The sequence below is a fragment of the Acomys russatus genome, chromosome 15, assembly GCF_903995435.1.
Source record: "Acomys russatus chromosome 15, mAcoRus1.1, whole genome shotgun sequence".
NCBI classification, from domain to species: domain Eukaryota; kingdom Metazoa; phylum Chordata; class Mammalia; order Rodentia; family Muridae; genus Acomys; species Acomys russatus.
In genome coordinates, this window is record NC_067151.1 from 66,626,864 (window position 1) to 66,639,956 (window position 13,093).

The 13,093-nt window shown below is 49.9% G+C and overlaps 1 protein-coding gene across 2 annotated transcripts; it reads left to right on the plus strand.

Annotated features, from left to right (window-relative positions):
• The first annotated feature begins 326 nt into the window (after positions 1 to 326).
• Anp32e (acidic nuclear phosphoprotein 32 family member E) lies at positions 327 to 12,443 on the plus strand. Of its 2 annotated transcripts, none has more exons than XM_051156889.1 (7): positions 327 to 458; positions 4,535 to 4,684; positions 5,147 to 5,269; positions 6,501 to 6,666; positions 7,289 to 7,437; positions 11,602 to 11,656; positions 12,353 to 12,443. In XM_051156889.1, the coding sequence occupies exons 1-7, from the start codon at positions 405 to 407 to the stop codon at positions 12,421 to 12,423; spliced, it is 768 nt and encodes a 255-aa protein (XP_051012846.1). In that variant the 5' UTR covers positions 327 to 404; the 3' UTR covers positions 12,424 to 12,443. The 2 variants fall into 2 exon arrangements, with proteins under 2 accessions (XP_051012846.1, XP_051012847.1); XM_051156890.1 differs by having other exon boundaries at positions 12,356 to 12,442.
• The last annotated feature ends 650 nt before the right edge of the window (positions 12,444 to 13,093 follow it).

Sequence of the window (13,093 nt, forward strand, 5' to 3'; positions counted from 1 at the left end):
GCGGTGCCGTGTCATGGAGGCTCAGTCTCGCAGCAGCCATTGAAGGGGAAGGACCTGCGGGCAGGCGCGCGCGCGTGTCTGTGTGTGTGTGTGTGTGTGTGTGTGTGTGTGTGTGTGTGCGCGCGCGCGTGTGTAAGTGTGTGCGTGCCCCGGTGTGCGCGCGCGGGTGTGCGGACTTAGGAGGAGGTGGGGGGCAGCCGAGTTAGTCCCAAGTCGTCGGACTCCATTTGCTATTTTCTTTTCTTTTCTCTCCCCCCCCGCTCCACCCCGCTAACACCCGGGTGGCAGTGGGCGTTCGTCTTCGCGTCTCTCTCCATTCATCCCCAGACCTTTAGAGGTTTGTTTTTATTTATTTTTAGGGTCGGGGGTAGCGGGGAGGGCAGGCGAAGGGAAAGGAGGAGGACATGGAGATGAAGAAGAAGATTAACCTGGAGTTGAAGAACAGAGCCCCAGAGGAGGTGAGATGACTCAGCCCCCATCCTCCCTCCCGCCCCGCCGCGTGCCGTGGGTGGGTTTCGGGGAGGTCCGGGTGGGTCCCCCCACTCCCCCGGGAAACGCGCCCCCCACTTAAGGGTGGGGGCGGGGTGTTTATTTTAAGTTTTAAATCACCAGGCTCTCGTGCTTTAAAATGGCGAAGGGCTTAAGTTTCTAGGGGGCATGTTTTCTTTTTTTCTTCTTTCCGTGAGCGCGCGGGGGGCTGAGGGCCCCGTGGTGTCCGGCCTCGCGGGGGAGGGCGGCGTGGTAGCGAACACCCCCCACCCCCGGGCCCCTCGCCACCTGCGAAGTTGGTGTAACTTTCCCGCGGTGCCGCTGCTCCGCTGGCCGCGGCTCCCCCACCCGGCCCCGGGGCGTGGGTCTGGGGCGTGGATCTGCGGCGCGCGCCCCGCGGGGTGTGTGGGTGGGTGGGGGAGCCGCTGGGGACGCCGCGGGGTCCCGGGACCCGACGGCGCGGGCCGCGATCATCCGCGTGGCGCGTGGGGACCTCTGCGCGAGCCGCGCTGCGCTCCGTGCAGCCGTCGCCTGGGAGGAGTCCCCCCCCCCGGTCCCCTCCCCACGCCCCTCCGAGTCATCCCCCTGCCGTCGAGATTCCCGTGCGGGCTCTCGCGCGTTCGCGGCGGCGGCGTGAAGTCGAGGGACAAGGGGGTTCTGCGCCGCGGTGGCCCAGTCCTGCCCGGCTTTCAGGACGATGGTTGCAGGCTGGTGTCTGCGCCCTGTTCTTCCCTGTGGGTGTGCGGGGGTTTCTCTGAGGTTCCCGGAGCCTAAGGGTGCTGGAAACATTGTTGCCGTGAGGATAGTCTCTGAGTGTGTTGGGGGGGGGGGGACGGACGGGATGGGGCTAGAAGTTTCCTAGAGCCTGTTAGAAGAGTCTAGAAAAACTAAAAAAAAAAAAAAAAAAAAAAAAAGTCGGAAGCTGCCCGAGACCGTCAGCAAGACGTGGTGACTGGTAATCTGTAATATCTGTATGAGGTCTGTAATCTCAACGTCAGTAATTTTCAGCTCCTGAGAGGCCGAGGTAGGACTGTGTCAAGGAAGGCAAAACAAATCAAAACAGCTTCTCAGCCGAGGGGCTCAAAAGTGCGCCCCCCCCACCCATTCTTTCACCTCCAATTTGGAGGATTGCTCGACGACGCCTTTTTGAAGTCTCCTTTTGGTGTGGTGTGGAAACGTCACGTTTATATAGACCGTTGATAATTCACCCTGGATTTGTTTGTTTTGTTTTTTAACTTTATCCTTGGGAAAAGTGGTAAGCTGGGTTCTATTGTTCTAGAATCCAAATTAACAAACAAGTCTCGATGTGGTGAAGTGGTTTTATTCTAGTGGAATAACTGGGTTTCTGACCATACATCTGTAAAGCTCTCTTTCGGCAAAGACTAGAATTCAAAGGTTTAAGAGTTGCCTAGTGTGAGGCCAGGCCTTTAATCCCAGCACTCTGGGAGTCAGAGGCAGGCTGATAGCTGTGAGTTCCAGGCCAGCTTGGTCTACAAAGTAAGTCCAGGACAGAGAAACCATGTATCAAAAAACCAAAGGAAAAAGAAAGTTGTCTAGTGTGTAACAGGCCAGGCCATAGTGTCCTGGACCTTTAAGCCCAGATCTCTGAGTTAGAGGCAGCCCTATGTTGCACTAATGGTGTGACCTATTACAAGTCACTCTTTTCTTTACGTTGGCTCCTTGTCTCTAAAAGGAATATCAAGGTGCTATTTCTCCTCATTCAAGTAATGATGCTGAGGTACTCTTAAATACAGGAGATGACAGTTGTTCCCAAATTTTAGCCTTCGATTAAACATCTTTGCATTGGGGCCAGAGGGCCAGGCTCCTTTGTGCTTAGGTTTTGTTCAGGTATAACCCCTAAAGTTTTGTCGCTACATCTCAGATCTGTGGCTTAGGGCTGTTCTTGCCAGCGCTCACAAGGTGGCTCACAGCTGCCAGAGGCTCCGATTCCCTCTCATGGCCTCCGAAGGCACCAGGCACCTGTAAGGTACACATATGTGCAGGAAAAAACCCCACACACAGAGAACAAAAAATAAACTTACCACTCAGAGAAATCCACGTCTGGGCTGGAGAGGTGGCTGCTCTTCCAGGGACCAATGTCCTCTCAGAGCCCACCAGGGCAGCTGGCTACTGTCTGTGACTCCCGTCCCAGGGACCCTAATCCCATCTTCTGGCTCCCATGGGTACTGCAAGCACAGGGTGCCCGGAGGTACATGCAGGCAAAACAGAGGCTGGCGGGTGTGTGGCAAAGTCCACAGAACCCCCTGAGCATCAAAAGGAGAAATAACATTTTGTCAAGAATATTATTCTGTGTGGTGGGCTAGTTTACAAGGTTTCTGATGTTACTTTCTGAAGGGTAACAAAGTTAGAATTCTCCTGGTATTTGTCAGTGGAAGATAGCGGATTAGACTGAAGGGTGGTGAGCAATGACTCTCCCCTCCCCCCTGCAGGAGCCCCCGTGTCTGCTCCCTGAGGATGTGTCCTCAGCATAGTGAGGCTCCCTCCTGCTCAGTCCCAACCTGTTTCAGTAGGCTCCTGTTACTTGGGTTTTCTGCCTCAGTGAGGGGAAGCAGGCATGGGCTTGCTAGTCCACGTTCGGGTGTAATGGATTGCTTACAGCGATATCGAGGTGTGTGTGTGTGTTGTTTTTTCTCTCCAGACAGGGTTTCTCTGTGTAGCCTTGGCTGTCCTGGATTAAGTTTATAGACCAGGCTGACCTCAAACTCCCAAATTCTGGGATTAAAGGCACGCACTACCACACTAGGCTCTGGTTTTGTTTTGTTTTTAAAGATTTGGTGGCGCATGCGTTTAATCCCAGCACTCGGGAGGCAGGGGCAGGCGGATCACTCTACAGTGACACTCTACACTCTACACAGTGAGTCCAGGACAGTGAAAGCTACACAGAGAAACCCTGTCTCAAAACAAAACAACAACAACAAAAAGATTTATTTATTCAGAAGAAGGCATCAGATCACACTGTAGATGGCTGTGAACCAGCACCTGGGTGCTGGAAACGGAACTCAGTACCTCTGGAAGGGCAGTCAGTGCTCCCAACCTCTGAGCCATCTCTCCAGCAAGTTTTTTTGGTTTTTTTGTTTGTTTGTCTTTTTGTTTTTAGCATACTTTATTTTTAATTTTGGTATTGGTGCTTGCCTGCATGTATGTCTGTGCGAGGGTGTCAGAAGCCCTGGAACTGAATTACAGACAAGAGTGATCTACAGTGTGGGGGATGGGAATTGAGCTTGTGTCCTCTGGAAGAGCAGCCAGTACTCTTAACCAGAGTCACCTCTCCAGCCCCGCCCCAAGTTTTATGCTAATTACATATAGAGCTTTTCATCCGTGTGTATAGCATCTGCATATAGTGATCACATTCACTCCTGATCCCCCCTGTTCCCCCACCTGCTGATCCCCTTCTTCCCAGCTAATCCCCAGAATAATGCCTTCAAGTCAGTCAGTCTCTCCACCCTGCCTCCTTCCCTCCCCCCACCTCCCTTCTTCTTTCCCTCCTTCCCTCCCTCTACCTCTGGAACAGCATTAGGGTTGCACAGGAGCATGGGTGGGTGAGGAGGACGGAGAAGGATCCATGGAAGGGGTTTGTTTTCCGTTGTTTTGAGGTTACAGACCTCATGGCTCAAGTGACCCTCCCACCATTCCCAATAGCTGTGCTTATAGCTCGTGCCACAGCCGTCAGTGTGGGACTGACGGTTTGGTTTTGGGTTTTGGAGGCAGGGTCTCTCTGTTCTGCATCTCTGGCTGTCCTAGAACTCATTATATAGATTCTTCAGGTTGTCTTGGAGCTCAGAGAGATGTCTGCCTGACTCTGCCTTTTGAGTGCTGGGGTTGTTTCTCCTCCCCTCCCCCGAGACAGGGTTTCTCTGTATAGCCCTGGCTGGCCTTGAACTCACAGAGATCCACGTGCCTCTGCCTCCCAAGTGCTGAGGTTACAGGCATGCACCACCACACCCAGCATGGGGTTGGTATTTTTAATGTTCACAAGTTTTAGAGTGTTGCTGTGCAAACTAATTATTAAAGTTTCTCCTGGCAGGTGACGGAGTTAGTCCTTGATAACTGCTTGTGTGTCAACGGTGAGATCGAGGGCCTGAACGACACCTTTAAGGAGCTGGAGTTCCTCAGTATGGCCAATGTAGAGCTAAGTTCCCTGGCCCGGCTTCCCAGTCTGAACAAACTGCGGAAGGTGAGTTGGGGTTAGTGCGAGGACACCAAGGTTCTCATGCCTGGGCTTATGGAGTCCTGGGGTAGGGAGGTGACCATTTCACCTGCTAGCTAGAAGTCTTCAAGCCAGCCGTGGTGGCACACGCCTTTAATCCTAGCACTCGGGAGGCAGAGGCAGGCAGATCTGTGTTGAGTTCGAGGCTAGCCTGGTCTACAAAGAGAGTCCAGGACAGCCAAGGCTACACAGAGAAAGCCAGTCTCAAAAAAACCAAAAGAAAAAAGGAATTGAAATTAGAATTGTTTAGTGGCACAAAATTGGATTTAATATCTACCACTGTCCTCATCAGAAAATCCAAATGAACACCGGTGAACCCCAGAGAAGCCAGGCAGGTGGGCACTGGGGAGCCAGCGAGGATGGCGCAGGTGGGCACTTCAGACTGACTGGCTTCATGGACCTTGTTTTTTCTCCATGTTGAATATGCAGTTGGAACTTAGTGACAATATAATTTCTGGAGGTCTGGAAGTCCTGGCAGAGAAGTGTCCGAATCTTACATACCTCAATCTGAGTGGAAACAAAATTAAAGATCTCAGCACAGTCGAAGCACTGGTAAGTGGAGGCATTTGTCTCTGGACTTGAGTTTTGGGGATTAATTCATCTGACATTTGTTTGCATCTTCTCTCATTAATTTCTGTTTATGTCTGGAATTTTCTGAAATCCCTCTTGTGATCCAGATGCTCTCCCCCGCCCCCCCCCACACACACACGCAGGGTCTCTCCGTGTAGCCCTGGCTGTCCAGGACTTGCTTTGTAGACCAGGCTGGCCTCAAATTCACATCTATCCACCTGCCTCTGCCTCCTGAGTGCTGGGATTAAAGAAAGGTGTGTGGTGTGTCACCACCGCCTAGCCAGACGCTATCTTAAACTAAAATGTCCTTGTCACGTAGCCTCTAATCTCAGCACTTAAGGAGGCAGAGACAGGCGTGTCTCTTGAGTTCGAGGTCAACCTGGTCTACATAATGAGTTCAAGGACAGCCAGGGCTGTGTAGCGAGACCCCGTCTCAAACAACCAAAGGCCTCAGCACTGCTCATTTCAACAGGCCCTTAGCACCAAGTGTGAAGGCTGCAGTCGGTCCCTGGAACCCTCTCCTGAAAGTTGTTCTGCATCACACGCGTGTGTCACGGCATACGTGTGCACACCTCTCCCAAGACAGCGCAAATGTGAAAAAAAAATAAACACCTATTTTTTTTTTTTCCCCTTCATTTTGAGGTTACTGTGTGTCTCCTTATTTTCTGATGATAGGAAGGAAAAGATAAATAGTATAAAACTGAAAACGGTGCTTGGGGTTACATTTTGTTTTACTGCATTTGTGCATGTGTGTTTCAGAGGACAGCTTGTGGGGAGTTGGTTTTCTGCAGCCGTGTGGGGCCCACGGATTGAGCTAAGGTGGTCAGGCGTGGCCAGCCCTGCCCTCAAACTCTTAAGTGATTGGATCTGGGAGGCTAACGCGACTGAGAAGTCAGGGCGGCGTGGGCTGCGCAACGAGACTCTCAGTGCCTTTAAAAAGGAAGAAAAAGATGAGAGGTTAATACGTCAGAAGTGAGATGATGAGGTGCAGAGTTAGGGTGAGAGCTGTAAGACAGATGCTGAGGCTGAAGCAGTGACAAACCAAAGTTCCCCCACCAGGGCGAGGACACAGCTGCCTGCTCCACACAGTGGCCCTTACAGAACAGGAAGTGCATGGTCTGTAGTTTCAAGTATACGTTTTTCAGATCTTTCATTAAAACTGAGAACACAGTGTTTAAAATCTTGATTGTAGACCTTAACTTTACTTTTTCAGCAAAATCTGAAAAATTTGAAAAGTCTTGACTTGTTTAACTGTGAGATCACGAACCTGGAAGATTACAGAGAGAGCATTTTCGAGCTGCTCCAGCAGATCACGTACTTAGACGGCTTCGACCAGGAGGACAACGAGGCGCCCGACTCAGAGGAGGAGGAGGAGGAGGGTAATGCCTTTACTTTTATGTTTTACTTGTTTTCAGGCAGGGCGTCTCTACATAACTCTGGCGGTTCTGGAACTCACTGTGTTGGCCGGGCTGACCCCAAACTCAGATCCAACTGGATCTGCCTCCTGGGTGCTGGGATTAAAGGTGTGCGCCACCATGCCTGGCAACAAGCAGATTTTGAAGTGGCCACAAAGTAAAACAGCTCTGGCGTGTATGATGTTTAGAAATCTGCTTCTGAAAGGTGCTGGGGATGGAGTCAGGGCCTTGCATGTGCTAGGTGCGCGCTGGACCGCATCCCCAGTTCAAGAAAAGCTGCTCCTTGGTGATGAGCGACAGTGCTATGAGATCGAAGGGTTTGCTTTTTTGTTTGTTTTGTTTGTTTTGTTTCATCGAGGCAGAGTTTCTCTGTGTGGCTCTAGCTGCCTCTGCTCCTCCCCCGAGTGCTGGGATTGAAGATGTGTGCCACCATTGCCTGGCCTGAATTGCTTTCTTTGAGCAAAGTGTAGGGCCGTTTTGAGATCCTCTGCACCATGGGCTTAAGGTGTTGAGGTGATCGGGCAAGAGTGAGGAGGGCCCACATTTGCCTGGCCATGTGGTCATCTTTTATGTTTTTATTTTGAAGATGGAGATGAAGATGAGGAAGATGAGGAAGAAGATGAAGCTGGTCCACCTGAAGGATATGAAGAGGATGAGGAGGATGAAGCCGGTTCAGAAGTGGGAGAGGGAGAAGAGGAGGTGGGCCTCTCATACTTAATGAAAGAAGAAATTCAGGTGAGTGACACTTGACGTTACACTGCAGATGGTTGGCCCAAGGCTAGGTACTGTAAAGAGTGAGATGTGAGCTCTTTCCTAATGTGTGGATGTGCACCTGTCTTCCTCCACCCTCCCACTGGATGCTCTGCTGTGCATCTAGGCAGCCACGAACACTTGCTGGTTTGTTGTTTAGCTCAAGGACAGTTTTATTTTAAAACTCTCAGAGTAAATCAGCTATAAGTCTCAGCAGCTGCTGGACGTGGTGGCGCACACCTTTAATCCCAGCCCTCTGGGAGGCAGAGGCAGGTGGATCGCTGTGAGTTCGAGGCCAACCTTGTCTACAAAGCAACTCCAGGGCAGCCATGGCTACACAGAGAGACCCTGTCTTGAAAAACAAAAAAATCGTGGGCTGGAGAGATGGCTCAGAGGTTAAGAGCACTGGCTGCTCTTCCAGAGGTCCTGAGTTCAGTTCCCAGCAACTACACAGTGGCTCACAGCCATCTGTAATGTGATCTGGTGCCCTCTTCTGGCCTGCAGGTGTACATGCAGGCAGAACACTGTATACACAATAATAAGTAAATATTTCTTTAAAAAAAGAAAAACCAAAAATCTCTGCTGGGAAGAGAGTGGAGGTGAGAAGGAAAAAAACCCAACCTGCTGTTAAAGCTGCCATTGAGGCGAGACACACGTTGGACAGGGCAGGGAGGGGGCTTTAGGGAAAAGGGGTATGGAAGCCCAAATTATCAGAAAAAGCACATCTTTGGTTTTGGCCAACATCCCAAAGAATGAGAGAAAGGGAGCGTTACTTCCGTCTGCTGGGCCTCAGAAAGATGAGCAGACCCAACCAAAGCTCTTCATGACTCAAGGACGGCCACTGCTCGTGGCTTTTATCTCCCAAATGTCCCTTGTACACGTTCTGCCTTCACTGGTGGAAACATGCTGAGTGTCTGAGCCTCTCTTTCTGCAGTTACTAAAAGCAAGCTCCTGGAGTGCTCTGAAGATTTAACAAGATATATTTACAGAGCACCTAGTTCCTGGTTGGCACAATGCAGACACTTCAGAGACCGGAAACTTCTTCCTTCCAGTTAGCTCTTGCTTTATACTTCTGCAGCAGCTTTTCTTCCTTTTTTAACTAAAAAGTTTATTGTGTTTGTGTGTGAGAGTGTATGACACGTGGGTGCACTTGCCTGTGGAAGCCAGAAGAGGGCTCCCTGGAGCTGCACTCACAGGTGGGCACCACATTGCCGAAACTGTCCTCTGAAGTGTGGTAAATGATTTTAACTCCTGAGCCACTGTGCCAGCCTCTTGTATTAGCTTTCTAAGTGACCTATGCCCGTAGCATCTCTGCATAGGGTATTATATTCTCCACCTGTGTGGTTTGCAGGTAGGGTCATTACTCTGCGTCTTGGTGGGTGGTAATGGTTCCCTTCCTCCCCCGCCCTTTTTTTTTTTAAGTTTTTTGAAACAGAATTTCTCTGTGTTATCTTGGCAGTACTAGGCTTAATTTTGTAGACCAGGCTGGCCTTGAACTCACAGCGATCCGCCTGCCTCTGCCTCCCGAGTGCTGGGGTTAAAGGCGTGCGCCGCCACGCCCGGCTCAGCAAGCGTTAACCACTCCTCATCCGCTATTTACACTTTTTTTGCTGAGTTTGGAACTCACACATTCAGCAAGACTGCCTGGTAAGTCCCAGGATCTTCCTGTTTCTGTTTCCCCTGTGCCAAGAGTGTAGGTGGTCAACACCGTGGCACGTTTCTGTGTGGGTGCTTAGGAATCTGAGCTCAGGACTTCATGCTGTGCAGCCACTGCCCCAAAGCATTGCGTGTCTTTGAGACAGTCTTGCTCTGTAGGGCTGGCTTTGAACTTGCAGCCCTCCCACCTCTGCTGGGGAATTGCATGTGTACCACCACAAAGTGCTTAGTAAAGTTTGCTTGAGGAGCAGACTTGTGTGGTGGTAGGTGGAGAGGCTCTCACTGATGCTTTTCGGATGCACAGTAGTGTACCACGTGTGTCCTGCACCCAGTCAGCGTAAAAGGCTCTGAGCCGCCAGAGTGTGATACACGTCCCAGGCCCGACTCTGTCAGAGGTAAGGTAAATCTGTTGCCTGTGCATATTTAGTTGATAACTTTATTGCTCTGTTCTAATTCTGTAGCAGAATAAAAATTAATAACAGGAAGAGTGACTGTAAAGGAGAGGGTGTAAAACTAGGAAAAAGAAAAAGAAACCCAACTGGAGGCCAGAGCTATTTAAGAAGCAGCGAGGAGGCCAGTGGCATCCTGCTGGTAAAGGCTCTTGGAGTGTTAGTTAGGGTTTCACTGCTGTGAAGACACCATGACCACGGCCACTCCCATAACGGAAAGCATGTGACTGGGGCTGGCTTACAGTTTAGTCCTTATCATCATGGCGGGAAGCGTGGCAGCTGCAGGCAGACACGGTACAGGAGAGGGAGCCGCGGAGAGGTCTGCATCTTGATCCACAGGCGGCAGGGACTGTGTGTCACACTGGGTGAGCTTGAACATAGGGGACCTCAAAGCCCGCCCGCACGGTGACACACTTCCTCCGAGAACAGCACTCCCGACAGGGCCACTCCAACGGGCCACACATTCAAACCCGTGAGTCTGTGGGGACCAAACCTGTTCAAACCACCGCACAGTGCAAGCCTGGCGCCCCAAGTTCAATCCCTCGAACCCATGGAAAGGTGGAAGGGGAGAACTGACCCCACACAGTTGCCTTCTGACCCCCACATGTGCTGTGGCGTCTCCCACACAGTAGCATGCACACAGTCATAACAAAGAAGTGAGAAAACCATCTTATATACGCTAGTAGGCTTTGAGAAGTCAAAGCATCGCAGGTGATCAAGGGGCCGGGCCGCTCGTGGTGAAGCACTCATCTTACAAGGCCTTAGTTTGATTCTAAGAATCCATTTTTTAAAGGAAGGTGGGTAGTGGCGGCACATGTCTTGTGTGAATCACAGCCAGCTACACATAGAGAAACCATGTCTTCAAAAACACAACAACGGGTGTGCATGGTGGCGTGTGATTGTAGTCTCAGCCTTGGGGAAGCGAAGGCACGTGAAGTCCTGGGGGAGGGTGGGAATCCAGTGTCGTCATGTGGCATGTTCTACTTCTAGTGTTGATGCTCAAAACATTTTCAAGAGTTCTGGAACATTCTGGATTTCATCCATTGCTTTTATTGCTTGGAAAACTGAGGTCTAAAGAAATAACATTTATTAGCCAGGTATGGTGGCACACGCATTTAATCCCAGCACTCGGGAGGCAGAGGCAAGCGGATTGCTGTGAGTTCGAGGCCAGCCTGTCCAGGACAACCAAGGCTATGCAGAGAAACCCTGTCTCGAAAAAAAAGAAAAAAGAAAGAAAGAACATTTATCTACTCTGTGTAACCGTATTTAGTGTTAGTGTTCAGATCATCTGTGCCTCAGTCTATAAAATAGAGTAGCTTTTTTTTTTTTTTTTTAGCATAGTCAAGCCTGTTTCTTTTATGGTAAGTACTGGGCAGATGCGGGCATTTAACAGTAAGGTGGACAAAGTGGTACATGCCTGTAATTTTCACATACAGAACCAGAACAGTCATGAATTAGAGGTTAGGGTGCGCTGCATCATGAGACCCTTTCTGAGTGTTCAGCAGCCCTCTGGTACAACAGAGCGGCTGGTTTGTTGGAGAAGAGCGCTGGCTGCTCTTCTTCCAGAGGTCCTGAGTTCAATTCCCAGCAACCACACAGTGGCTCACAACCATCTTTCTATAATGTGATCTGGTGCCCTCTTCTGGCCTGCAGGGGTACAAGCAGGTAGACCACTGTATACATAATAAATAAATCTTAAAAAGAAAAATACAAAAATAAAAAACCCAAAAGCAGAGCAGCAGAAAGCGTCCTTTGTGGGCTGGAGTGATGGCTCAGAGGTTAAGAGCACTGTCTGTTCTTCCAGAGGCCCTGAGTTCAATTCCCAGCAACCACATGGTGGCTCACAACCATCTATAATGAGATCTGGTGATCTCTTCTGGTGTGTATATGTAATAAATACAAATCTTTAAAAAAAAAAAAAAAAGAAAGCGTCCTTTGCAGACACAGCTGAAGTGTAATTTCATTGCTCTCGTTGAGGTTGGTTAAACAGTAAAACTTCATGTCATGGTTCATTTGTTCTCACATTGAATATCTGAATTTGAAGGATGAAGAAGATGATGATGATTACGTTGATGAAGGAGAGGAAGAGGAAGAAGAGGGTGAGTTGCATCAGCCATAAGCACGCTCTGACCCTATCTGGATGGGTTGTTGAGGACTGGGTGTGGCCCCTTTGACTTGTTCATCGTTATGGGCCTGGAGGAGGTAGATGAGAGTGTCCAGAGAGTAATTTAACTAACCAAAACAAAACAAAACAGTTTGTAACCTGTACTTAACACAATGAGAGGCTGGAGAGATGGCTCAGCAGTTAAGAGCCCTGGCTGATCACCCAGAGGACCCAGGTTCAATTCCCAGCCCTGGCAGGGAAAAACAAATGAAAGCCAGGGATGGCGATAACAGGATAACACGCCTTTTGTCCCAGCCCTCGGGAGACAGAGACAGGTCGGTCTCTGAGGTGGATGCCAGCCTGGTCCATAAGCATGCGTCCTTAGTAGAGTCTGGAACAGTCTGAAATTGCAAAGACTTTAGAGTGGAAACCAACCCATATTACCTGTTGCCTTTCATCTTTTTATTTATTTATTTTCGAGCTAAGATTAAAAGCTTTGTAACAAAAAAAAACCCAAAAACTCCTTTGTTAAATTTAAGTATTTTAGCCAGGCGTGGTGGCACGCACCTGGGGGCAGGTGGGTCTCTGAGTTCGAGGCCAGCCTGGCCTACAGAGCGAGTCCAGATAGCCAACGCTACACAGAGAAACCCTGTCTTGAAAAAGTTAAGTATCTTACACACTTCCGTTTTAGAAGAAGAGGGTCTGCGGGGAGAGAAAAGGAAGCGAGATGCTGAAGATGACGAGGAGGCGGAAGACGACTAGACCCCGGGAGGAGGACGCCCGCCGGCGCGCATGCCCCTGCGCGGGCAGGAGAGCCGCCGGCGCGCGGGCTTTGTTTCTGTGTATGATAGCTGTCCCTCTAGGAGATGACATGTAACTTTTTATAGGAAAAGTGTGGTTTTACTGTTTTGGCCTTACCATTCCGGTTAAGATTTGCTAGTCTGTTGGTCATAACGTTCGCAGAAAGAATTTTCATTCAACCTTCCATTGTGAGATTCTCTAGCGTTGCGTTTTAGAGTCTGGATTTTTATAATTCATGCTTAATGTACTAGACATTTTTAGCGCATAATTAAAACATGGTTGCTTTTACAGAAGTGTAGTTTTGGTGCGTTTCATTCATAATGTTTTAAAGTTATTTATGAATTAACAAGTTACGCTCAGCTGTAATGGAAATGGCAGTAGTCTCTGGAATGATAAGACTGATGTTTTTTAGAGGTGATCCAGGTATCATTAGTTTGTTGGCAGTTTTCTGGGGGTGGGGTGAGGGCCCTGGCGGGCTTTCCCGGCACAGTTTGGAAAGCGGCGGCAGCAGGGGAAGGTTCTCCGGCGGCACAGGCCACGGAGCTCCTGTCCGCGGTGCAGCTCAGGGCTTCGCGGAGCCTGGTAGTAACGTGAGTCCAGACTTGGAGTCCAGCGCTGGAGTCTTTGGCTG

Bases quoted from the DNA above. Each gene is read 5' to 3' on its own strand.
- Anp32e (XM_051156889.1), top strand. From the start codon at position 405: ATGGAGATGAAGAAGAAGATTAACCTGGAGTTGAAGAACAGAGCCCCA. The intron at 4,685-5,146 runs GTGAGTTGGGGT...TTGAATATGCAG, and splicing joins GTCTGAACAAACTGCGGAAG to TTGGAACTTAGTGACAATAT. The intron at 11,657-12,352 runs GTGAGTTGCATC...CTTCCGTTTTAG, and splicing joins AGAGGAAGAGGAAGAAGAGG to AAGAAGAGGGTCTGCGGGGA.